The 26605-nt window shown below is 46.0% G+C and overlaps 2 protein-coding genes across 4 annotated transcripts in view; one reads left to right on the top strand and one right to left on the bottom strand.

Moving 5' to 3' along the window:
• Positions 1 to 26605, top strand: part of BRAP (BRCA1 associated protein) — a 101855-nt gene that overhangs the window by 27522 nt on the left and 47728 nt on the right. The gene's annotated exons all lie outside the window — the stretch shown is intronic.
• ACAD10 (acyl-CoA dehydrogenase family member 10) overlaps positions 4794 to 26605 on the bottom strand; it is a 38386-nt gene continuing 16574 nt past the window's right edge. Inside the window, 9 exon segments of the mRNA XM_035017014.1 lie at positions 4794 to 5389; positions 5392 to 5534; positions 12215 to 12388; positions 13860 to 14011; positions 15071 to 15221; positions 19650 to 19831; positions 21208 to 21276; positions 25088 to 25229; positions 26431 to 26590. Of these exon segments, the coding sequence (XP_034872905.1) occupies positions 5243 to 5389; positions 5392 to 5534; positions 12215 to 12388; positions 13860 to 14011; positions 15071 to 15221; positions 19650 to 19831; positions 21208 to 21276; positions 25088 to 25229; positions 26431 to 26590 (1320 nt within the window). The 3' untranslated portion in view covers positions 4794 to 5242.

Genomic DNA, 26605 nt, shown 5'->3' with positions numbered 1-26605 from the left:
CAAGAGGCTGAAAACCGCTACATTAACCCTGGCAGCCCGTTCTGCTCTTCCCACAGGCGCCGTCAACGTAAGGGGCACAGGCTTCAGAATCAGGCCAACCCTGCATTCTCAGTTCCCTGTGTGTGGGCAGGGGGCTAGCACCTTAGGCAAGTGACTCACAAGTCGCTTCTCGGTCCTAGTTTCCTGCTCTGTTGGATGGGTGTGATAATCCGTACCTCCTGCGGAGGTGAGGTCCACATAGCACTTAGGGAGGGCCCTGCAGAGTGAATGTAGGACGGAGGGCAGGATTCTCACTGGGCCCTTATGCTGTTGCACACATGATCTCACGGGAGGGGGAAGCCACTGACAGGTGACCTTCTGCCTCTCCAGCGGGGATGCCCGGGCCCACTGAAGACAGTGGGACAGTGAAGGAGAGGTTCCCAGCGCGTCACGTGTGTGATGCATCTGGTGACCCACGTGGGACCTCCGGTTCTCCTGGGCTCTGCTGCCTCTCTTGGGAGCACGGAGACAGAATCTTCTCTGCATCCTGTTTCCCAGGCAACAGCAGGGCAGAGAGAGAGACATGCTTATCAACACAGACCCAGGGAAGTGTCATGGAAAAATGAATGTCAGGCCGAATGCCTGAGATCCACCCCTGGTGACTGTAATGTAGAAGCTCTTCTCTCGGATGGAAGACTCAGGTTGGTGGCAACTGATGAGGCGACCTGAGTGAGATCACATCGGCCTAGAGCTGGCCAGGGCCCCTCACTCCCGGCTCCCTGCCCAGCGGAGCCTGGAGGGGCCCCACAGGGGTCCGGCCTGAAGAGGAGGAGCTCCAGTGGGTGGTGTCCCAAGTGAGGTGCGGGGGGGGGGGCGCTGAGTCCTAGCCGAATGGGAGCTGGCCTCTCCCTCTGGCAACAGAATCAGCCAGTGGGCCTTTTGCTCCTGGGCCGTATTGCACCAGAAGCTTCATGTTCCCCGAATCTGGAGCAGAACAATTAAAGATCTGAAAAGGAGAGGAGGCATTACAGTGACTCCCGTGTCCATATTCAAAATTTCAAATACCTTGAAAGCATGAGCCAGAGCTCCTTCCAAGTCACATTGCCCTCTGACACCTTCCTGAAGGTTCTTCCCGAAGCCCAGCCATGAACCTCCTTTGTTGAAAGAAAACCGACTGGAACTGGGGGGCCAAAGACTCACAGAAGCCAGCCAGGCCCATGACTCGCATGGCTCCCATCTTTTCTGGAAAACTCCCATCCTGAGCTGCTTTCTTGCTCTGGCTCCAGCCAGCTGCTGGAAGCCGTCCTCCCTCATGAGCAGTTTGAGTTCGGATGTGTTCCTGCAGCCAGTGAAGCCAGAGGGAAGCCCGAATCATAGGAGGGGGACTGGTGTTCTTGCCGAGAACTAGAATATCCTTGCACGCTCAGGAGAATTGTAAAGGAGGAAACTCGGGAGCATACAGACATGCCCAGGAGTTCATACAAATGTGCACACTCAATGTTGGTCAGTCCTGCTCCGTATTTTTATCTCAGAATCCATCTCCAAGGGTAGGAAAAGCTTCCAAAGTCTTTCAGCCTTGGCTTTCTCCAGGAAAAATAAGTCAGGGAACTACAGTGGGTGATTTTTTATTTTGGCCTATGGAAAATCATGAAAGGGATTGGAAGGAGGAAAGTAGAGAGCCAGAAATGAAGTGTGTGCCAAAAATAATGATGTGAGTCAGCATCATCGGGCTGGAGAGAAAGCCTGCAGATTTGTGGGTGGGGTGAGCACGAGGAGGCCTGGGGTGTGGGGTCCTAGCTGTGATGGTGGCTGTGGGTTCACTCCCTGCAGTCTCCATATCCCAGACACCCCACGTACCCCACCCTCCACCGTTGTTAGCATTACTAAGGTTGTAATGAATCTTGTAGAACATGCGCCATGAACATAGGAGACTGAAGGATCCATTAGCGTGCCTGATAGGAACCAGGCCCAGTACATGTGGCGGCAGCCTCAGCCGCTTTGATATGGTGCACAGACCCCCGAACCAGCTTCCCTACTGAGGGGACCCAAGTAACCCCAGATTTCTAAATGTAGCTCCTAGCCAGGTAACTAGGAAGTCTAGCCTGAGGGTCAGGAGCTCGGGCCTTCGTTCAGATTACCCAGTTTAGCACCATTCCTGACATACCTGCCGGGCAAGATATTTGATCAGTTTCTTCATCTGTGAAACGGGACATAACTACCCGTCCATCAGTCAGGACTACTGAGTTGTAGCAGTAAACACCAAGTGTCGCTAACTAACGGGAAAAAAGGAACTGAACGGAAAGGTTCTCAGGAGCTCGGGTTAGAGACTGAGGCTCTGAAACAGACACCCTAGAGGATCACAGGGGACAGGACGCTCAGCAGTCCTCCTGGGGAATGAGTGAATGCCAGTGTTTCTTCTCGAAAATACTGTTCACTCTCCCAATTCCAGACGGTCTGGCTGGCCTCGCTTGGCGCATGTGCCCACTTCTTGGCCAAGGAGGGCTGGACTGGCACCCTGACAATTCGGCCACTGTACCCAAAGGGGGGAAAGGAGTGCCCCCAGATGAAACTGGGATGCTGCCACCGAGAAAGGGGACCGAACCCTAGGCAGCCCAAAGACCTAAGCAGGGTCCACAACGCCCACCTGACTGGGCTGTTTTAAGGGTTAAATGAGATGACACAGAAGCCAACGGCTGCACTAAATGTTAGTGATCATGGATATAATCACCGTCACTTCTTCTTACGGGGAGGGGCCCAGCTAGCCTGACTTTTACACCGATACCAGGCCTGGTCTAATGACGTATTTTCAGTATCAGTACATGCACTGGTCTCACCGTTTGTATTAAGCTCAGTAGCTCTGAATGCAATGACCAAGGAGCGAAAGGGCAGATTAATTGGAACAAATAAAGTAGGCTGGGGGGTGGGGAGTAAGAAGCAAGGGAGTTCTGAAGAGGCAGAATTAAGGAAATGGATCTAATCATGTCCTTGTGTATGTGTGGGGAACCCACAGAATTTGAACCCAGGAGCTCTGGACAGAAATCCAGACGCTAGTATTCCTAGCTGGACAAATCCATTTCTTTTCCTTTAAATTGAGGTTAACAAGGCATACCTCACAGGATTTGTGAAATGCACCAGAAATGGCCAAATTCATCTTCCTATTTATGGGAGTAATGACACTTGGGATAAAAGCCATGAGTTACAGTTTCACTTTACCCACAAATCTTACTTATCATCATGTTCCCATTCAGATATAACTGGAAGTAGAAGGATCCCTACTCTAGGTTTTGCCTCGGCATTCCTTTTAGAGTCTGGAGGTGTTTGCATGAGTGTTTCCTTTTCTAGTGCTTCTGTGCCCTTGATGGGCTTACATTACATGCCGAGGATGCGCGAGGATGAAGTATGCTGGTGGGAAGCAGTGGTGGGAAGAGCAATTCACACATTACTGATGGGGGCATAAATTAGTTAGCACCTTCCTGATCAAAACTTGGCAATATTTGGGCACCTGGCTGGCTCAGTTGGTGGAGTGTGTGACTCTTGATCTCAGGGTTGTGAGTTTGAGCCCCATGTTGGGTGTAGAGATTACTTAAAAATTTAAAAATCTTTTAAAAAACCTTGGCAACATTTATTAAAACATTAAATGGTCTCATTCTTGGACCAGTATTTTTACTTAAAATAATTTATCCTGTTGTAGAAACCGTAAATGTACATAGAAGTGTGTAAGAACATTCAATGCACCTTGCTTGCACAGGACCCAGACCACCTTCTTCTTTTTCTTTCTCTCTTTCTCTCTTTCTTTCTTTCTTAGTAGGCTCCATGCCCACCGTGGAGCCCAACTCAGGGCTTGAACTCACGGCCCTGAGATCAAGACCTGAGCTGAGATCATGAGTCGGACACTTAACCGACTAAGCCACCCAGGCACCCCAAATCACCTTCTTATGCTGGAGGACTCCCTCACTATATAAATTTTGATGGGATCAAGGCAGAGTCTCCTACTGCAGAAGGTGAAGGGGGCCAGACATGCCCTCCTTCTCCCTGCTTCGTGGCAATGAAGGCGTGGCCTTGGGACCTACTCCCCGGATCCCCTGCCCTCTGAAAATTCCCATCTCAAACTCCAGAGTCCTGAGGAAGCTTCCCAAAGAACCTCCCAGCCAGTTGCTCTTGTGATAACCTTGGCCACACTCCCTGTGGCCTGTCTTTGCTTGACTTCTAAAGCTGGGTCTTCAGCCTCCCTGTCCATGTCAGCAGCTAGCTAATGTCCTTTGCTGCTTAAGTGATCCAGAATGACGTAGCCTGCCAAATGAGACACCCTCGGTGTCCCTCAGCCAAGGGGAGGATAGACAAATTACGTATACCCATACTGCGAAAACCCTGGACAGTCCATCTCCAGGTGCTGATGTGTCATTAAATTAACTAAGCAAGTGGGAGATGCAAATGTATACAACAATCCCATTACAACACAGGAATATGTTAGTACGTAATAGAGAAAAGCAGCTGGGAGCAGTAATTATTTCAGAGAGCAGAGAATTTTACAGAAGTCTTTCTATGTCATGAACTCTTTTTTATACTCTTGTCATGTTTGAGCTTTGGTTATTTTGCAATCGGCTTGTAACCAGAAAAAAAGTGATAATGCCATTTTATTAAAAAGTAGGTGGTGGCTGCATCATAGGCAAAATGTGTGCTCCTCCTGAAGATCTCAAATAACTTAAAAACTCACACAAGCCAAGACTCCTCCTGACAAAGAACAGAAGGAATTTCCATTATCAGCTAACATGGTGTCCCTGTCTGTCAACAGTTGGCAGTGGGCTCTAGCCCTCTGGCTTTGACATTACGGATTCTTCAAAGAGAGACTTTATGAACTGATGCATTTTATTTCACACGGCTTCAAGTTTACATAATACAAATATGCATAAAATAACGAGCCCAGGTGTTCCAGGGGCACGAACCACAGACGCGGCAGGTCCTCGGCCGGGGCTGAGTTACCCGGCAAGGACGCGGTCTCACAGAAAGAGCCATGAAGTGCAAACTGAGGCATCTTAGAGCTGGCTCTTCCCGACAGTGATGGAAAGCAAAGATAATTCACCTCGGCCCTCCCATCTCTTCCCTGCCTCCAAGGGGAACAGATGTGTCCAGTCAGTGAGCTGAGGTTCTGCCGTGTCGATGACATCTTACCGACTCTCCGTTGAGGTGTTCCATCGGCAGGGAAGGGGTGCGTCCCCACTGAGGCTTGGTGAGTCCACAGCTCTGACTCAGAGGGGTGCTGCAGTCACAGATACAGCCCCCTGAGTGGTGGGGAAAGGCCCTCTGGACAGATAACCGGAGCTCCCTTTGAGGCCTGAGCTGGGGAAGAGTCTGCGAAGACGATGTAACTGCTCGCGCCGGGGGTGCTCAGCAGGGGCTGTGACCAGGCTGAGTGTGGCAGGACCTCACTAGTGGTTTTGTGGCTGGCATCTCTTTGAAAACCCGGAACCCTTCTTTGACTGCAAAATCCCAGGCCAGGTTGGACATATATTCAGTCAGCTTTTCATTCTGTTCGGGGGCTGCCGAGCTTGCTTGCCCTAAGCAGAAGCAAAGAAAAACAGTGATTACTCCCAAACAACCCTTCCTAATAATGCTATTAGCAGCGACTATCATTTGCTGAGCGCTTGCCACGTTCCAGACACGGTGCTAAGTGCTCTGCGTGTATGATTATAGCTCACTGAATTCCTGAAGCACGATGACGGTTTTATTCCCCACTTTCGGAAAAGGATCTGGGTCTTATTTATTTATTTATTTTTAAAGATTTTATTTATTTATTTGAGAGAGAGAATGAGATAGAGCGAGCATGAGAGGGGGGAGGGTCAGAGGGAAAAGCAGACTCCCTGCTGAGCAGGGAGCCTGACGCGGGACTCGATCCCGGGACTCCAGGATCATGACCTGAGCCGAAGGCAGTCGCTTAACCAACTGAGCCACCCAGGCGCCCGGATCTGGGTCTTAGAGAGGAGGCGTGCCCACGCTTCCGTCAGTGGGCTGGGAGCCAGGAGTCAAGCTCAGCTGGACTGCTCCCTGCTCCTCCCCTCTAAAGAAACTAATGAAATCAGGAAGACCCCCGGTCGCTTCTGCTGTCACCGGTGGGCTATTGAGAGCCCTGCACTACCCTAAACTGTCCCTGCTGCAAAACTGTTACAGGGTCACTGGGGACCAGATTAGTGGCTGGTCTCTGGACCCCGCTCTGCACAGATCACTGCTCCCTTCTTTTTTAAATACATGCATCAAGGCATTTTTGGAGAAGGATTTTTTTAATGTAAAAATTTTTTAAGATTTATTTATTTCAGAGAAAAAGAGCAAGTGTGCGCGTATTCTAGCACATGCATGCGTGCAAGGGGAGGGGAGACAGAGGGAGAGGGGAAGCAGACTCCCCGCTGAGCAGGGAGTCCACACGGGGCTCCATTCCACAACCCTGAGATCATGACCTGAGCTGAAACCAAGAGTCGGGCACCTAACTGACTGAGCCACCCAGGTGCCCCTTAATGTACATTTTTTAAAAATTGAGGTATGGTGTATATACACCCTCTTTATAAAAGTTTACAATTCTGAGTTTTGTCAGGTAACCAGCACTGTCATCAACATACAAAATATGCCCATCATCCCCAAATTTCCATGGTGTCCCTTTGTACTCAATCCTTTGCCCCAGCCTCTGGCAACACTAATCTATTTCTTTTTTTTTTTTTTTAATCTTTTTTTTGGATCTCTATTTCTGTAGTTGGTCTTTCCTGGAATGTCACAGTAGTATATACATCATAGGGCGTGTAGTCTTTCAGCGCGGCTTTTTGGATTTGGTGGACTGCATCTGACATCCACCCATGAAGTGTGTGTATCGTGTCCTTATCGTGAGCTTTTTTTTTTTTTTTAAAGATTTTATTTATTTGAGAGAGAGAGAATGAGATAGAGCGAGCATGAGAGAGGGGAGGGTCAGAGGGAGAAGCAGACTCCCTGCTGAGCAGGGAGCCTGACGCGGGACTTGATCCCGGGACTCCAGGATCATGACCTGAGCTGAAGGCAGTCGCTTAACCGACTGAGCCACCCAGGCGTGCGTATCGTGAGCTTCTTTACAACCAGCTCTCCTAGGTTATTTTTAGCCTTTCCACATTCTAAATATTTTTTTTTTAAAGATTATATTTATGTATTTGACAGAGAGACAGTGAGAAAGGGAACACAAGCAGGGGGAGTGGGAGAGGGAGAAGCAGGCTTCCCGCCGAGCAGGGAGCCCGATGCGGAGCTCGATCCCAGGACCCTGAGATCATGACCTGAGCCCAAGAGAGACGCTTAACGACTGAGCCACCCAGGCATCCCACCTTTCCACATTCTAAAGAGACTGTGTTTTCCTCATTCTCTTTGTATCAATAAATGGATCTTTGTGGAGGCCTGCTTTTCTCCTGGCCCCTGCTGTGGTCAGTTTCCCACGAGAGCCATTTTCACGCAAGTTTGGTGTTAAAGATACTATGCTATTCCTTACAAATGAGGAACCAGATCCATCTGCTACATAGCAGGGAATGCAGGCCACTGGACAAGTCTTTACTCAGCACCTGCTCAGTGCCAGGTACGGAGCCGGGCCCCGGGGGCGGGGGGACAGTCGGGAACCAGACAGCCCCCTTCCTGGAGCCACATGCTCACTGAGGACGGAGCACAAGAGGAGCATGAAGCCACTCGCGGGGCACACAGGCTCTTGAAACTGTCAAGTGGTGTCTTGATAGCCAATTGGGGACAATCCAATGCAGTTTATGGGTGTAGAGATTCCAGAATGGGTAATTCAGAATCTACTCAGCCTATCCCCAGGCACGGAAGCAGGATCCAGTGAGAACACAGTGGTCCCCTAGAAAATGTCTACAGATAGTCAGGCCTGTTTGGCACCTCATGGACCCAGCAGCCCTCCGCTTAATTAAATATTTCTGGTTAGCTTTCATTGCAAAGCCCTAACACAAATTAGGAAAGGGTAGTTAGAGCTAATGCTGCCTGGGGGAAGGGAAAATACGGTTTCCAAGAATTCCTGCTTATTGAGACCTCTATTAGCAGATCAGGGAAGGTTAAACTGGAAATCCTCTGGATGCTGATTTTTCTCTGGACACTGTTTTGCTCACAACTTTGTATTTTGCTAGTATCACCCGGCGCAGTACCTGGCTTAGTAGAGGTTCAGATACTAGTGAATGAATGATCAATTCCCCGACTGCAACTGCCGTTCTCGTTAGAATATGGGAACCTGGCTGAGGTCCACATGCTGCCACCAGGCTTGGGGTGTTGACGACCTCAAAGCTAAGACGATCCTGCAGTACTAGCAAACCTACTGCTGGGTTTCTTTCTAACCACATTTCATTTTGGAGAATTTCAAAGATACACACAAATGGAGCAAAGAGTATAATGAATCTGCAAGTGTCTATCACTCAGCTTCCACCATCATCAGAGCATGGCCAATCTTGTTTCATTCTCTGTCATCCCCACCCTCGCTGCCCTGGGTTTTTCTGAAGTAAATCCCAAACATCACATCCTAGATGTAAATCTATGCATACTTCATTTATGTCTCATAACAAAGACTTAAAAACACACAACACCATCATCACGCTTAAAAAAGTTAACTATGCCTCCTTGAGGGGCGCCTGGGTGGCTCAGTCGTTAAGCGTCTGCCTTCAGCTCAGGTCATGATCCCGGGGTCTTGGAATCGAGCCCCACGTTGGGCTCCCTGCTCCGCGGGAAGCCTGCTTCTCCCTCTCATGCTCCCCCTGCTTGTGTTCCCTCTCTCGCTGTGTCTCTCTCTGTCAAATAAATAAACAAAATCTTAAAAAAAAAAAACCAAAAAACTATGCCTCCTTGATGTCATCAACTGTCCAGCTAGAATTCAAATTTCACTATCTCATAAAAAAAATTTTTTTTTTGAAGATTTTATTTATTTGACAGAGAACAAGAGAGCACAAGCAGGGGGAACAGTAGAGGGAGAGGGAGAAGCAGGCTCCCCGCCAAGCAGGGAGCCCGATGCGGGGCTCGATCCCAGGCCCCTGGGATCATGACCTGAGCCGAAGGCAGACGCTTAACCATCTGAGCCACCCAGGCGCCTCTCATAAAAAAAATTTTTTATAATGTTTTTTCAAATAGGGATCTAAAGATTCAAATGCTATAATGGCTGATGTGTCTTTTAAATCCACCCCCTTTTTTAAGATTGTATGTATGTATGTATGTATGTATTTATTTTTTTTTTAATTTATTTATTTATTTATTTTTACGGGGAGAGAGAGAGAGAGCAAGAGCGCCAGAAAGGAGGAAGGAGGAGCAGAGGGACAGGGAGAAAGAGAATCTGAGGCAGACTTCCCCCTGGGCGTGGAGCCCTATGTGGTACTTGGTACTTGATCTCAGGACCCTGAGATCATGACCTGAGCTGAAACCAAGAGTCAGATGCTGGACACTCAACCGACTGAGCCACCCAGGTGCCCCTTAAGTCCCTTTTGATCTGCAGGTTCCATTTTCATCTTTTCTCTTCCCCCCTGACATTCATTTGTTGAAGAATCTGTGAAGTATCCCCGAATCTGGACTTGGTGAGCGGCTGTGCCCCAGGGGTCATGTTTAACATACTCCTCTGAACCCTGTTTCCTGTGACGTGGTAGTTAGCACTACAGACTCGGTCAGATCCAGGTCTGACTTTTGGGAGAAGCACCGGGAGGTACGTAATGTCTGGCCGTCTCTCTCTTGCTGATGTTAGCACCATTGATACTTATTTTCCAGATCCATTAATGTATTAGGGGTGGATAATTGGTGATCTGTTAATTCTGTCATTCTGTGTGGGATGCTTCCCTAGAGAGAAGCTTTCTCCCATCAGTTACTTGGTTAGCCTGACCTAGAACTTGTATACGAAAGGCAGGATAAATCCTTGATTTTTTTTCTCCTTTATTTATCAATTTTTAGAATAATGGGTTGGTTCCCTGGTGTCCTCCAAAGCCACCAATGAGATTTTGACTCTGTTTTAGTGTTGCTTTTACTCATGGATGTAAACACACTTGATGGGTTCCCATCCATTTCTCTTCATCCTTACTGGTGCTCAATGTATCCTGTTGTTAGCACGTGGGGGCCTGTTCAGGCTGACTCCTGGGTGCAGTAGATGTGACCCCAGTCGTCTTCCACAGCTCCCTCGCTTACTGGTATGACAAGGTGCTCCAGGCTCACCTGCAGACGTCCTGCCCTTGACCTGAACACAGTCACTTCTCTAAGAAGTCCCAGTTCCTTTTGGTGGGAATGGAATTTAGAGATTATGACATGGGGAAAACTGGGAGTACATAATGCTACTAGGATAGCCACCATTTCTAGGACTTTCTGGCAGGTTCTATGTGCTTTCTTTCTGCCCGTCTTCCTTTCTACATAGGAAGCAAACTGTAATCTGCCTTCTATCTTCTTTTTTTTTTTTTTTAAAGATTTTATTTATTTATTTGACAGAGAGAGAGCACAAGTAGGCAGAGTGACAGGCAGATGGAGAGGGAGAAACAGGCTCTCCGCTGAGCAGGGAGCCGGATGTGGGGCTCGATCCCAAGACCCCAGGATCATGACCTGAGCCAAAAGCAGCCGCTTAACGGACTGAGCCACCCAGGCGCCCCTGCCTTCTATCTTCTTAACTAATTTAGGAGAGAGATTATTTCATTTGCTATCCTATAAGATCTAGAATTAAAACCAGTAAGATTGTGCCATACTCTCATATATATACATATGTGTGTGTGTATATATATATGTAAACACTCTGTAGGTGATAACGTTCATTTATATATACATATCCGACTCACTGTCGACACTTAACTTTTCTTCCCAGAAGTTCAGATGAACAAGATATAATGTAGAACTAACTCCCAGCTAGTTCAATAAAGCATTTTCCCATGTATGGAGAAGCACCATCTAAGAAAACATAATCTTTTTTCTCCTTCAGCAATCCTCTTACTGGGCAATTTGGCGACATTACAAAATTTTTAAATGTACATGGTTTAACTTAGCAATTCTAATTCTGGGAATTTATCCTTCAGGTATATTCACACGTGTGAAAAAGGATGTTCACCAACCACCATTTGTGATTGCAAAAATGTGCAAACAATCCAAAAATACGTCATTAGGAGAATGGGTTAAATAAATTACGCTACATCCATACAATGGAACATACTATAGAAATCAAAAAGAATGGTGGATATCTGCACATACTCATGTGGAAAGGTCTCTATGAAATATTGTTAAGTCCAAAAAAACCAAGGAATGTATCTTATATTGTTGTAAAGTATATATATGATAATCATATATATGTGTATATCCTATACGTACACACATCATATCCTATATGTATACATACACAAATATTTCATAGGAATTCTTAAGCATAAAAAATTTTTAAATCAAGGTACAAAAAATGCATGTAGGCTGATCACATTTTTGTAAAACTTAGAGAGAGAGAGGGACGCCTGGGTGGCTCAGTTGGTTAAGCATCTGCCTTTGGCTCAGGTCGTGATCCCACAGTCCTGAGATGGAGCCCAGCATCAGGCTCCTTGCTCTGACGGGAGCCTGCTTCTCCCTCTTCTCCCTCTCCTGCTCCCCCTGCTTGTGCTCTCTCTCTCCCTGGCAAATAAATAAATAAATACATAAATAAATACATACATACATAAATAAAATCTTTAAAAAAACCTTAGAGATAAGATAGATACACAGGAAAAAATGGGGGGCCCATTAACGATAGTATTTATCTTTAAGAAATGATACTGAGAAGACAGGAAAATAATTTTGTATTCTTCTTTATGATTTAATTCTTATGTAGGTTTTTACTTTAATTTTTTTGTATGTTATGTTAATACTTTTTTAAAAGTTTGGGCATGTGGGTGGCTCTGTCGGTTGAGCTTCTGACTTGTGATTTAGGTTCAGGTCATGATCTCATGGGTCGTGAGCTTGAGCCTCAAGTTGGGCTCTGTGCTCAGTGGGGATTCTGCTTGAGATTCTCTCTCTCCCTCTGCCCTTCCCTCCACTTGCACATGCTCGCTCGCTCTCTCTAATGAATAAATAACTCTTAAAAATAACTTTTAAAAGTTTAAATGTTTTAAAGAATATATATATGTGCCATTAATGACAGATGGTTGAATTAACTGAATCTTGTAGAATTCTGGCAAACTGGTCCCTCCAAAGCCTCTGTGACCACAGGAGGGTTCCTAGGGGGAGAAGCCACGTGGCTGTGATTCCGACCCTGAGGCAGCATTACCTGGGAGTGAGCGCTTGTAGACTCCTTGCAGGGTTGCAGCCATGCGGAAAAAGGAGAAAGCCATGTAAAAGTTCCAGTCCTCAGGGGGAGGGATCTCCGAGTGATGGCAGTACATCCTGAAATACTCCTCTGCGGTAGGGATGCCCAGCTGAGTGAAATCACAGTCACGCAAACCTGAGGCGACAGACAGAGCCATCTTTGGGCGGGCAGTCACTGACCTCCCCACCCCCCTGTGGCCACAGGGATCTAAATTATGAAAATCATTTCCTCCCTTGGCAATGAGCTTCACAGCTAGTTCACAGGCTCAACTCCTTATTTCAGCAGCTCTTCTGCCCTCATAAGGCTGGGATCCCGGCTTGAAGCTATTCACAAATTGGCCCTCAAAAGTTACAGACTACAAATTGGCAGTAAAGGCAGGGTGCCTGGGTGGCTCAGTTGGTTAAGCGTCTGCCTTCAGCTCAGGTCATGATCCCAGCATCCTGGGATTGAGTCCCGCGTGGGCTCCCTGCTCAGCGGGGCGTCTGCTTCTCCCTCTCCCTCTGCCCCTCCCCCCTCGCTCATGCTCTCTTGCTCTCTCTCTCTCTCATGAATAAATAAAATCTTTAAAAAAAAATAAATTGGCAGTAAAGGAAGGAATAAGAGGCCTCCATTTCCATCTGGACTATAGTTCAGGGTGGATGCATATTATTTTCCATCAGCCATTTGATAAAAAATGGTACTGAAAGTAAAATCCTGATCCTGGGGCACCTGGATGGCTCAGTTGGTTAAGCATCCAACTCTTGATCTCAGCTTAGGTCTTGACCTCAGGGTCGTGAGTTCAAGACCCACACTGGGCTCCATGCTGGGCGTGGAGCCTACTTTAAAAAAAAAAAGATCCTGCCAAATTATGAAAAAAATAATTACAACAAATAAACATTTTTACTGATTTGCTTCATTTGTAACCTTCTCATGGCTTAGAAGCATGTAACACATTTTGTTCCTAGGACTTTGTCCAGGAGTATACCTTATAATATAGGCGAAGTTATTCCTACAAAGATGTTCACTGCCTTTTTTGTGAGGGTTGGGGGGAAGTAATATAAAAGAAATCAGAAACAAATTAAATATCCAAATATAATCAAATGTCTTAAGTTAATTCTATTCACTAAAATCCTATTCCATGATTAAAAATGATGCTGTAGATAAAATACTTAATGGCATGAAAGCATGTCCAAATTACATAATTGAGAAAAGGCAGGCCACAAAATCATAGAATCGCATTTTCATTTAAACAAATGTACGCACACAGAAAGATGAAAATGTTGGCAATGGTTATGTCTGGGTCTATCCACGACTTTAACTTTTCCTTTTGTTATCTGTTGGCTCCAACATTTTAAAATAAACTTGTATTTTTAATTTAGAAAATTAAATAGAAATTAGTTGTGTAAAAACATAAGAGGGGTCTGTGCACACATCCTTCTCACTTAAAATACACCCTACCATCTCCCCGCACTGACAGGAATGCACTCCAAGTACATTTTCCACCCAAACCACCAGGACCTCAATTTCATGCGCCCACACCAACAGCCATCACTGCTACCTTTGTGCCTCGGGTGTTTTGAGAATGGAGCTGCCTCGTTCCCTCCTCTTGCCCCTGAGCAGTTCCTACCTCGCAGCAGGGAACCGGGAACACTGGATGGCAGGTAGTGAGCCAGGCAGCTGAAGGCCACGTCCGCAAGGGGGTCACCTAAGGTAGAGAGCTCCCAGTCAAGGACAGCAAGTACCTCAGCCTTCTCTGGATGGAACAGCAGGTTGTCCAACCTGAATAAGCCACAGAAAGAATGAAGAGACAGCTCTAAGGAAAACTGAGCACTGGGGCGTGTTCTGTGCTGGGTGTCTTCCCTTTGCCCCTCCAAATGCACTCCGCACCCTCTTAGCCCCTCGGTGCCCCTGTCCACGAGCTCCCCTGCCCTCTGGCTCCAGTGGGCTCAGCCAATGAGGACACCAGCAGGAGACGGGGAAGGGGGCAGATGGCTGAGGGACGCTGTATTGCTCTCCCAGGGGCCAGTTTTGGTCAGGGAGCCAGCCCTCTCCACATAGCGATCCTCTCTGGGTTCTGGTAATCCCTCCTTCCCTGTGATGGGTTTAAAACAGGTCTGCAAGCTCTTGGACACTCCTTCCACAAAAGGAGAGTCTAAGTCTTTGCTGCTTGAAGCAGTTGGCTTCTAACAATTATAACACAGGTGGAAGTGATGCTAAGTGACTCCAGAGCCTCGCTCAGAAAAGGGCATCAGCTCCCAAACAGCGCTCTCTTGGAACACATACCTTTGCAGCTCTGAGCCCCCAGGGAAGCAGTCCAGACACCCAGAAGCTGCTATGCTGGAGAGACCATGTGGGGACCACAAAGAGACAGAGAGAGGCCCAAGGAGCCCAGCTGTTCAGTCTTCTCTGCCCCAGGGCCAGGCACAGGAGCAACCCTCCAGGAGATCCCAGTGCCCAGCCTGACAGCCACCCCAGCTGAAACAGGGGATCCTGTCCCCAGACCGCAGATTCATGAGCAGAACAACTTCTGTCGTCGTTTGCAGCCGTGTGATTTGGGAGATTTTTATGTGGTCATAGTAGCTGGAGCACCTGTGTGCCCTTTCAGACCTGGGGGCAATAGGACAGCCCCCAGTCATAACGAATTATCTGGCCCCAAATGTCAACAGGCCAAGGTGGAGAGACCCTGCCTTAGAAGGTCATGCACACGTAGATCCTTTGTAAAGGGAATCCTCCTCAACTGTAAATTGGGCTCAGGCCAGCTGCTTAATTTCCTCTTCAACTGCCCTGGCCATCATTTTTCACATCTAGATATTCACCCCTCCTCATAGTCGTGCCTACCTGAAGTCCCCATGCACCACCGTCGTATTCTGTCGCCTGGGAAGATGGTGGGGCAGCCACTGGATAAGCCTCTCCATCGCGGGGATGGTGCTGGTTTCTGAGGCTCGATACTGCTGAATCCAGGTTTGCACCTGCCGTGGAATATAGTCCCCTGAGGGAAAGAGAATTCAAACAGGTATGCCACTCTAACATCCTCCAAAGGTTCCAGAAAAGTAACCAAAACAGTGAAAGCCCTGATAATGCTCTTCTGATGACCTATGAGTTTCTCACAGGATGCTCCCGCCACCGTGGCTGGATCAGTGTGATGCGGGTGTTGTTCCCAGCCACAAGGCCCGAAAACCTGATCCCTGGCCCTCTCAGACTTCCTACAAGCTTCCTAGCAGCCTTTAAGAAATCCCGTTTTGGCTGAACAACAGTGGTTGGCTAAACGCATGGACTCTGGGACCAAACTGCCTGGGTGTGATTCCCAGTTCTGCCATTCTCTATCTTTGTGATCTCTGACAGGTCACTTAACATCTCTGTACCTCGGTTTTTCTTCATCAATGAGATGCTCCTCAGAGAGTTGTTGGGAGGATAAAATATGTAAAGCCCCTGGAGATGTTCCTGGCATGTAGTAAGTACTACATGAGCATTTGTATCATTATTCAGTTGTTTGCTAAGAAACCCAAGAGATACCACGATTGAGAAACTTTTGAGTTATATCTGGGACGGGACACTGGAAGAAGTTCTGAAGTCAACTCAGCTCAGCCAGGGTCTTCAGTTGATTTAACCTCTCCGAGCCTCCCTTGCTTCTTTTGTATGAATGTACTGACACCTAAATTCCATAGGACTGTTGTGAAGGCTAACCAAAATCCATACGTAACAGGCCAAATACTGAGCTGCACAGACAGCCGCTCAATGAATGGCGGCCATTATGTCCTGATTATTGTCAACTGACAATTATTGTCACTGTTAATATAATTAATAAACGTGTCAGCTCCCTGGCTCTAAGCCAAGCCTCCATCCCTCAGCTGAGAGAAAAATGGGCCCCAGAGGCTGAAGGGTTTGAAGACAAGATTAGAGAGATCAAGCTCCTTCTGTGGAGTCCACTGCACAGCTAGAATGTCTAGACACCTGTCCTTTGCAAGATCTAGTTGGGCCATGAGAAGTGGAGGTCAAAGTCCACAGGAATGTAATCCAAAACAAATCAAGCCTTTAGACGTAATTTCTAGTTTTCAGAATTATAGGAAACAGAAGACAGAAGTAAATGAAACCATAGGAAATAATCAAGACAAATATACAAACAACTGACTTGGTCTGTTAAAAAATTCATTGAAAAAAACAGGTCGTGCAGGGACTGTTCTAGATTCATTGATCAGATCCTGATTTATCGGGGGAAAAAATTCATTTATAAAAGATATAAGGGGAGGGGCACCTGGGTGGCTCAGTCAGTTAAGCATCTGACTCTTGATTTTGGCTCAGGTCATGATCTCAGGATCCTGAGATTAAGCCCCACATCGGGCTCCACGCTCAGCGTGGAGTCTACTTGAGATTCTCTCCCTCTGCCCCTCCCCACCACTCTCTCTCACTCTCTCTCTCTAAAATAAATAAATAAATCTTTTTTTAAAAAGATATAACAGGATAACTGATGAAATGGATCTGAATATGGACTGGGTTTTAGATATTCAGGGAAAATTGTAAATTTTCTTGGATGCAATAATGGTATGGGGGAATGTCCTTATTTTTAGGAAGTGCCTACTGAAGTATTTAGGAGTCAAGTGTTAGGGTCTCTACAACTTTGTTAAATATATATTATTGTTAAATACATATATATATTATTATATATTTAAACACATATATATATTTAAAGAGAGAGAGAAACAGAGGGAGAGGGAAAGAGAGAAGCGAATATGGCAAAAGTTAACCATATAGTAGTGGGCATATATGGTTATTCATTGTACTATTTCACATTTCTGTAAGTTTGAGAATTATTATAATAGTAAGTCAAATCCAAAAACCACAGGAGCTGAGCCAGGGAGCCTGGGTGGCTCAGTTGGTTAAATGTATGACTCCTGGTTTTGACTTAGGTCATGATCCCAGGGTCGTGGGATCGAGCCTTGCCTGGAGATCCACGGTCAGTGAGGAGTCTGCTTAAGGATTCTGTCTCCCTCTGCCCCTCCCCCAGCTCACATGCACACATGCACACTCTCTCTCTCTCTGTCAAAATAAAGAAATCTTTAAAAAAAAAACAACCATACACAGGAGTTGAGCCTTTGGGAAAGGAGCCTTTCAGGAAAATCTATATGGATTTGGGACCTTCCACCCCGAACACACCAACTAGCGCTGCACACATTCCTTTCTCACGGGAAACAGACACAGCTGCCCCTGTGTCTCTGGCTCTGTTGGCTACTGGTCTCCTCTTATCAGGCCCACCAAGGCACCGAAACATCCTTCCTCCAGCAGACTGCCCCTCTGGGATAAGAAAAGAGGATTATGTGCTCCCTGCAGGTCATTGGTGGTAGAAAGGTTCTTTATGGTAACTGGACTGTACCTAAAGGATCTTTGTCAAAAGTTCCTCTTAATTAGAAATCATGTTTGTGTGCAGTCTCTCTCTTTTTTTTTAATAAATGTAAATGTGTACTCTTGAATAGATAATACATTCCCATGGCTTGGCATAAAGTGACAGAAGGATATACCGTAGTCTTTCTCCCACCCTCTGCCCAGCCACTCAGCTCTTCTTACCCAAAGGCAACCCATGTGACCAGTTTCTTGGAGATATTCACTTGTGCAAGCAAATATTTAAATGTATCTGAATATGTAAATTTATTTAAATATGCCACCCTTTGCACAAAGGTAGTAGCTATTTATAGCCAATGCCCTGCCCAGCAGCTGGATTCCTGACACCACCAGGGAAATTGCAGGTTTCTTGAAAAGGAAGATCTGATGCCTCTGTAGCTGGATCAGTGAACGTGAAGCATGATGAAGCTGCTGTATGCTATTAGGCTCAAAACACGGCCAGTGGCCCTTGGGTCACATGAAATCACATCAGATTTCTGCTCTGCCTCTTTGTCCTAAGAGGTCAGTGGAAAGAGCATCAAAACAGTCTACTTTAAAAATAAAAGGCAAAGGATCCACTCAGACAGCACATGGGAGGGACTTCCATAAGCTGTTGTCTCTCCAGGACAGGATGTCACACTGCCCATCACTGCATCTGCCTGAGGCTTCATCTTCATTCAAAGCACTGGGGTAGCCATGGCAGCAAAGGACAGTTTTTTTAACCCAACCTTTACTATTGAGAAAACGATGACAAAGTAAGGTGACTTGCCCAAGGTCCCTGACAAATTAGCATCCAACTTCTGCTCCAGTGCTCTTTCCATCTTGAAACAATGGATCAATATGGACAACATGTGTTGTCTTTGCCTACTGGCCTTTTTACTGGTGACTAGGTCTGCCAGATAAAATACAGGATACCCAGTTAAATGTGAATTTCAGATAAACAACAAATAAGTTTTTATTTCCAAATGAGGTGGAGGTTACTACTAGAGTTGGTATCTCTAGTCAACAGGTTAGAATATGGAGGGGGGGATGGCATGGATCTGGCTGTACTTAAAGGGATGGGGAGAACCCCCTCAGTTTGGGCTGGGAAGTCAGCAAGCTTTCTCTGTGGTAGCAAAGTGTTTCAAACTGATTACTTGTGGGGACTCAGCTAATGTGCCTGTGGAGAGGTGGGGCTTTAGGTGACTTGGCAGAAATGGCAGGAAGGTGATGTACACAGGAGACATACTACAGCCTCTGATGTGGTCCTACGGAAAACACATTTTGGTTAAAAGCAGAGAAAAAAAAACACAGCTTAGCTGGGGGATTCTTTTTGACTATAGCCAAGAATACATACTGGTCAAGAGTCAAATACTCTTGAGCTTTGCAGGGCAGAAAAAGTTAAATTCTTTGGCTCATGCTAAAGTTTGTGCATGGAGACAACTGGTGACTGTGGTTTTAAAATTGTGTGTGTCTGTCACATTTATAGACTGCTACACTTCAGTACACCTGACTTAGAAAGAAAGAGAAAGAAAGAAAGAAAGAAAGAAAGAAAGAAAGAAAGAAAGAAAGAAAAAGAAAGAAAAAAAGAAAGAAAGAAAGAAAGAACTGACACTAACAATGAGGATGAAGAACAACTGGAACTCTCAGTAAAAAAACAAGCAGAAACAAAACTCTACAAACAAAATACCTTGGCATAATGGCATTTTAAAAGTCTATCCCCTGTTGAAAGAATATTTAGGGGAAAGAGTAAAAAACAGAAGAAGGTATCTTAAATACTCTTGGCCAGTACCAGAAAAAATAAAGACTGAAATGGTCCAGCAAGATCAAAGTTGCAGGGAAGAGAGATTCTGTAGGCTGTGAAGGGACATATCCAAGGATAATATATCTAGGTAAATGACACCTCCATTAAAATGAAACTAGATTTCCAAGTAGGGGGCTAAGAAGCCCACCTCACATTTAGCAAACGCTAGGTACATTAACACCCTGCCATGATGCAAATCCTGAAAACAGGGGCACCAATGAGGAACTCATCAGCACAAAAGACAAATGGCCTCTTGCTCACCGTGTTTCCCATAGTCTTCTAGGCCTGCAGCCTTGAGGTCCACACTGTGAATTTTGCACAAGACTCTGTTCATGGCAGTGTATATGGCCCGCCTCTGGCTGGGCTCCAAGCCTGGCAGAAAGGGGTCTCTGTAGATGAGGCCTGGGCAGTATTCCATCACATAGAAGGGAGTGCCAATGACCCTGGGAAGGACACAGACAGGGGGTTTCAGTGGTCCAGCTCATAATATGGCAGGCTGTTAGTTATGGCATTGCTTTTTTTTTTTTTAAGATTATTTATTTTAGAGAGCGTGTGCACATGAGAGAGAAGGAGGAGGGGCAGAGGGAGAGAGAGAGAGAGAGAATCCTCAAGCAGACTCCTCACTGAGTGTGGAGCCCAACGTGGGGCTCAATCCCAGGACCCTGAGATCATGACCTGAGCTGCAAAGAGCCAGCCGCTCAACAGACTGGGCCACTCAGGTGCCCCAGCATTGCTCTTTCTATGTGTTTGCTCCAAGTGCTGGGGAAGGAGTTCAGACCCAGAGTGCTGGACATTTCCTTTCCTTCATACATCAGCACAGAGGGTTAGAAGTACCCCATCCCCAAACCAATCCACACACACAGCCCTGTCTATACGTTTTTGCCAGCATGTTTCTCTTCTGTTTGGTCCACTCGTGGAAGCCACGGGAATGGAGATTAAGTGTGATAATGGAGGAAAGCAGCATGTTGAGAGGGGGACTTCGGAGCCATACAGAACCAGGTTTAAATCCCATCTCTGCCCCTTCCCAGCAGTGTGATCATGAGAGACTTACTAACCCTCTCTGGGCTTTGTTGTTTTAATCTGTAAAACTTCAAAGGGATGTTGTAAGAATTAGGGGAGCAAATATACATGGACTGCCTGGTTCCAATGAGGCTTCAATAAATATCCCTTCTTCTTATTGATGTTATTTCTATCATTATCTGGTAGTGTGAGTGACACATATACCACCCTGTAATATTAAGGTGACACACCAAAATGTCATTAATCCATTCTTTAGTCATTACTAGAAACCAGTTTCCTGTTCTAAAAAGTTGTTTTAAAAAGGCTACCATTAAAACTGTTTATCCTGGGGCGCCTGGGTGGCTCAGTCATTAAGTGTCTGCCTTCGGCTCAGTCGTTAAGGGTCTGCCTTCGGCTCAGATCATGGTTCCAGGAAGCCTGCTTCTGCCTCTCCCACTCCCCCTGCTTGTGTTCTCTCTCTCGCTGTCTCTCTCTGTCAAATAAATAAATAAAATCTTAAAAAAAAAAGGACCGCAATAAAAAATTAACAAAAACAAGCAACATGAAACTAGATGGATATAAATTTTTTAAAAGATAAAAAAATGTTTTCTACCAATTTTCACAAAAGCAGGCATTTCTTTATCTTTCAGGATAACTTAAAGTTCTGTGAACTTCCAGGGGAGGTTGCTATAAAATCTCTGTTCTCTCTCACCCAAATTTTATTTGTCTTCACTTTAACAAACTGGGATTTGAGCTACTATATGGGCGTTTCTCTTCTGTAGTTTGAATATGTAATGAAAGAAATAAATCTGAACATTACCCTGAATCTTCACAGAGGCCAAGAACTTTGGGGACAGGCACTCCAGCATTGGCAAGGGCTTTCATTATCCTGCCGGAACAAAGAGAAATGAGCAACAATGCTGGCTGAATTGATGAGATTTTCTTGAAACTATTTTTCTGAATTAAAATCAGTACTTGCAGAAATTAAAACAGAATTCTAAAAAATATCCATCTGACCCCGAAATAGGCAAGAAAAACAAAAAACAGATGGGAAAAACAAAAAACAAATGGCAAAATTATAGAACTAATTCAAACATCAGTAGTTACATTACATTAATTAGACTAAACATTTTAATTGAGATAGAGATTGTCATACTGCATAGAAAAGCAAGACCTAACTATATGCTATCCACAGGAGACATTCTTTTTTTTTTCTTTTTTAAAATTTTATTTTTTTAATTTGAGAGAGAGCATGCATGAGAGAGAGCAGGGAAAGGGGCAGAGGGAGAGAGACAGAAAGAATCCCAAGCAGACTCCGTGCTGAACGTGGAGCCTGACTTGGGGCTCCATCTCATGACCCTGAGATCATGACCTGAGCAGAAATCAAGAGTCAGATGCTTAACTGACTGAGTCACCCAAGGCACCCCCAAGGAGGAAATTTTTAAATGTTTTAAATAGAAAAGTAACTACTCAGTCATATCACCAGTATTTGGCTCCTGCTTTTGCCTGCCTGGTGTCCCTTTCCCTACTTCATGTTCTGCTAATAATCCCTGGGCTTTCCTTTGGGAAACGGCTCTCTGTAGCTACTGTCAGTCCACATGGTTTGGGTGGGACTGACCCAATCCCTGGTTCCAAGGATGGGCACAAGACCCAGATTCGGCCAATCTGAACAATGCATCCTCCTGACCCCAGACGATTGTTCATATTGGCCCAGTGAGTCAATCTCAGGAGGTATGCTGGACATTCACTAAGGTTATAGAGGAAAAAGGAGTGGAGAGATGGAGGGAGAAAGAGAATGAATGGGTCCTAATATTATTTGGGCCCCTGGATCTAGTCATGCCTGAAAGATTTAAATTATGAAGCCAATACATTTTACCTCTCCTTTTAAAAAACAAAACAAAACACTTCAGTCAGTCTAGGTGGGTTTCTGTCACTTGCAGCTGAAGAACAGTAACATGCTACCCCAACATGGTAAATATTTTGGTGTGTTCCTTTCTAATATTTTTGTTTCGGTGCAGAAGTCTTTTTATTTTATTTTAATTACTTATTTTTTTAAAGATTTTATTTGTTTATTTGACAGAGAGAGACACAGTGAGAGAGGGAACACAAGCAGGGGGAGTGGGAGAGGGAGAAGCAGGATTCCTGCTGAACAGGGAGCCCGACGCGGGGCTCGATCCCAGGACTCTGGGATCATACCTAAGCCGAAGGCAGACACTTAACGACTGAGCCACCCAGGCGCCCCCAGAAGCCTTTTTTTTTTTTTTTTAAGATTTTATTTATTTATTTGAGAGAGAGAGAATGAGAGACAGAGAGCACGAGAGGGAAGAGGGTCAGAGGGAGAAGCAGACTCCCTGCCGAGCAGGGAGCCCGATGTGGGACTCGATCCCGGGACTCCAGGATCATGACCTGAGCCGAAGGCAGTCGCTTAACCAACTGAGCCACCCAGGCGCCCCCCCAGAAGTCTTTAAAAAAAAAAAATAGTTAAGGGAGGAGCCTGGGTGGCTCAGTTGGTTGGACATCTGCCTTCGGCTCAGGTCATGATCCCAGGGTTCTGGGATCGAGTCCCACATCAGGCTCCCTGCTCAGCCAGGAGCCTGCTTCTCCCTCAGCCTGCCACTCCCCCTGCTTGTGCTCTGTCTCTCTGTCAAACAAATAAATAAAATCTTAAAAAACAAAACAAAACAAAACATAGGGAAGCCTCCTAGCTCAGTCGGTGGAGTGTGCAACTTGTGATCTTGGGGTTGTGGGTCTGAGTCCCATGTTGGGTGTAGGGAGTACTAAAAAAAATACAAAATGTAGTTAGGATAGTACTATATGTGGTCTGTATCTGTCTTTATTACAATTTTAACATTTTTGTGTTATTTAAGTGTACTTTTGTTGGCTGCAGTAACAGCAAATCATTAAGGCTGGGCTGTGGAATCCTACTGCCCAAGGGTGTGAGGCCAAACTCTGCCACTCACATGCTAGTTGTGTATCCCGGGGGATGTTGCTTAATGTCTTTAAGCCTCGATTTCCTCTCCAGTAAAATGGGGATCATAACAGTAACATATCATGAGTTGTTGTGAGAATGCTTTGGGTTAACAATGCATCCAAAGCATTTGTTATAGTGCCTGGCACATACTATACACTCAGTAAATGTCGGCTGTTACTTTTGTTGTCATTGTTGCAACAAGTAGATATGCTAAGGTTTAATCACTTCCTGATTATTGTACCATTAGGGTGTTTCCAATTTTTTATTATAAACAACATTGTGGTGGCCGTATTAATATATAAAGCTGTTTTCCCATTTGAGAATTTTTTTTTAAAGATTTTATTTATTTATTTGACAGAGAGACAGCGAGAGAGGGAACACAAGCAGGGGGAGTGGGAGAGGGAGAAGCAGGCCTCCTGCTGAGCAGGGAGCCCGATGAGGGGCTCGATCATGACCCCGGGATCATGACCCGAGCCGAAGGCAGACACCTAATGGCTGAGCCACCCAGGCACCCCGAGAATTACTTTTTAAAGAAAGATTCCTCTAACTGGAATTATTAGATCTAAAAGTGTGACTACTCTGAGGTTTTTAATAAAGTGTGTCATGCTATTTTCCAAAATTCCCCAAATTGTTCAAATTTACATTTGGCATTTTACAAGCAGATACCATATTAGATTTCATCTTCGAATGCACATTTTATTCCTTTACTAAAATGGAAATTCTCTGCATTCCTGGATTTTTGGAGTGTCACTGTAGCACCCCAGAATTCCATAGTGCCTCTGGGAATGATCAGAGAGCGTTCACAAGCAGGATGCAGAAGAACAGAGTGGGGGGCTTCACACTTCTACGGTTTCCTTCCTGTAAATACAGACCTGCTCCTGCATGGGCACAGATATAAATGCTCAGAAATAGCTACAGGTTTTCTCCTCTGATGACCCCCTAAGGCTTCATAATCATCAGTCACCAGTGCCTGCAACACTTGGAGAAGTCAGATTCCAGGAACTAAAAAGTCCAAAGGACAGACAGTAAACAGTGAGAACAAGAAGGGGCCAAGAGATGACATCATATTTCCCTTACTACTCTGCAACACTCCTTCTGCAGGGGATCCGGGGCTGGAAGGGAGAAGGGAGCAGAGGAAGAGAAAGGCTTCCAGGACGGTAGGCGCCCCCACTGGAGCCCATCCAGAATTTTCATCTCATTCTCAAAGAGTTTGGAGCTAGGTTTTTTTCAACCTACTATGTTTAAATTTTCCTATTTGCAAAGGGGTCGGGAGGGGTGTAATACATTTATTCTTGTACACATTTTATTATGGAAAATTTCAAACATACCTCCGTAGAGAGGTTCATATGAAAAACCCCACATGCCCACCGCCCAGTTTCAACAACTATCACCTCGTGGCCATACTCGTTTTGGCCTCAACCCCACTGAATATAAGACTAAAGGTCTTAAAGTCTTTAAGACTCAAGGGTAAGACTAATGAGTATTTCCGAAATGCCTTTTTTCACCCAGAGGTTCCCAAAAAAGGCTGGTTTTCTAGAGGTTTAGGTATAGAAAAGAGAAAACAAACTTCTGAATAAAATTAGGTTACATGTTCTTATTGGAAATAACTTTGGAAATTCACACTTGCACATTTAAATGTGTCATGGTCTCTGACAGGGCACGGACTTGTCAGTTTGGGGCTGAGCTGCGGAGGCTGGGGGTTGAGGGTGCCCCAGCTCTGAGAAGTTACCTGAACTCCCTCTCCACTGCATGGCTGGATGGAACGAGTGTCCCCGGGGGTTTCCTCCTCAGAACCAGCTGGTGGTTGCTGAGCCTGATGTAGTAGGTTGGATTGGACTGCCCATGATCAAACTGGAGGAGTTCCAATGGGCCTGCGAGTTTGAAAACCAAGAAAACGAAAGCAGTTCTGAAGGACAGAGCTGGGCATTCCTGCTTTCTAACGAGTACCACATTTGGGATGCAGAACATTCTGATTTGGGATGCACCTCCTCCTCGGCACCAGAAGTGACTGAGTGCCAGGCATACCCCTCAGCTCAGGTCCTCTACCGTGTGGCAAAGGCCACTCCGTTTCTACCACATTCTCACTTTGTACAGGTGTCCACTTTTGTCCCTCTTGCCAACTCCTGTTCTGCGAAGAAAAGCTTTTTGTTTCTGTCTATCAGGCACAAGCACGGTCGTGGCAGCCCCTCATGCAAATGGAATATGCTTTAAGCCTGAGCATGAAAAGTGCCCCTGTGTGTCCCTCAGCCCGTACTGGGCCAAAGCACGCCTGACACTGGCATGACGGCTGAAAGGAGCTTCTGCAGAGGCCGAGAGCCCGAGCCACAGTGCTTTCCCAAGACGCGCTCTCCCACCCCAGTGGGCTGAACTCTATGGCTCCCGCCCAGGAACATCCTAATTAACCCTCAGCTTCACAACAAGACTGAACTACGGACATAGATTTGTCTCACACGGTCAGAGAGCAGGCCGTGGGAGTCGGCCTGAGTTCGCTGGCCTGCTCCAAAAGGGCCCTCAGCGGTACAAGAGGCCCTAAGAACAGTCCAGTTCCTGGAGAGCAGAGCTGTGAAGCTCCACACAAAAAGTCTTTTTCAAGGATTTAACGGGTGGAGGCAAGACTTTACCGCCAGGTGGAAATGTCTTCAAAAGCCCCCGAGGCAGCTGTTTTTCTGAGGCTGAAATTCAAAGAATGAAAGAGGGACCTTTGAAGAGATGGAGACAACTTGTCCCATTGTCAACTCAGGCAGCTTCTTAAGTCACCTTCACAAACCAGGCTGTCATCTCAAAACAATTAGACACAGTCCAGCATCCCTGGGCACACACCACCGGCTCCAGGTCCCAGGGGGGATCCCTGCGACACCACACTCTCGGGTGGAAGAGGGAGCGTGTGACCTTTTGGGGTTAATGCTTTTTCCCAGGCAAGACTGAAGGCTGCACTCGGATCCACTGAGCCCAATGGCTGTTTTCCTCACCACATAGCCTCTGTCTCCAGCATACTCCACCGGGGTTTGAAAGGGAGAACCAGACTGAAAGCTGAGCCTTGAGAGAGTCAACAAAATACAATCATGTAAATACCAGTGCTTTGGGTCCCCAGTAAGTCTTTGAGGTACTTCTCCAAGGAATCTCGTGGAATCTCCACTGTCTTTCTCACAGGGCTAGTGTTTGGAATAACCATTCTCAATGTAAAGCCCAAAAGGGTTTCTAATTCCTTTACGGCAGTCTCTGGGTCATCAACCTGGTTTCAAAGAGA

The sequence above is a fragment of the Mirounga leonina genome, unplaced genomic scaffold, assembly GCF_011800145.1.
Source record: "Mirounga leonina isolate KUSES-001 unplaced genomic scaffold, KU_Mleo_1.0 Mir_171, whole genome shotgun sequence".
Classification (NCBI taxonomy): Eukaryota; Metazoa; Chordata; class Mammalia; order Carnivora; family Phocidae; genus Mirounga; species Mirounga leonina.
The sequence above is the reverse complement of the archived record's forward strand: the minus strand, read 5'-3'. Positions and strand labels throughout refer to the sequence as shown.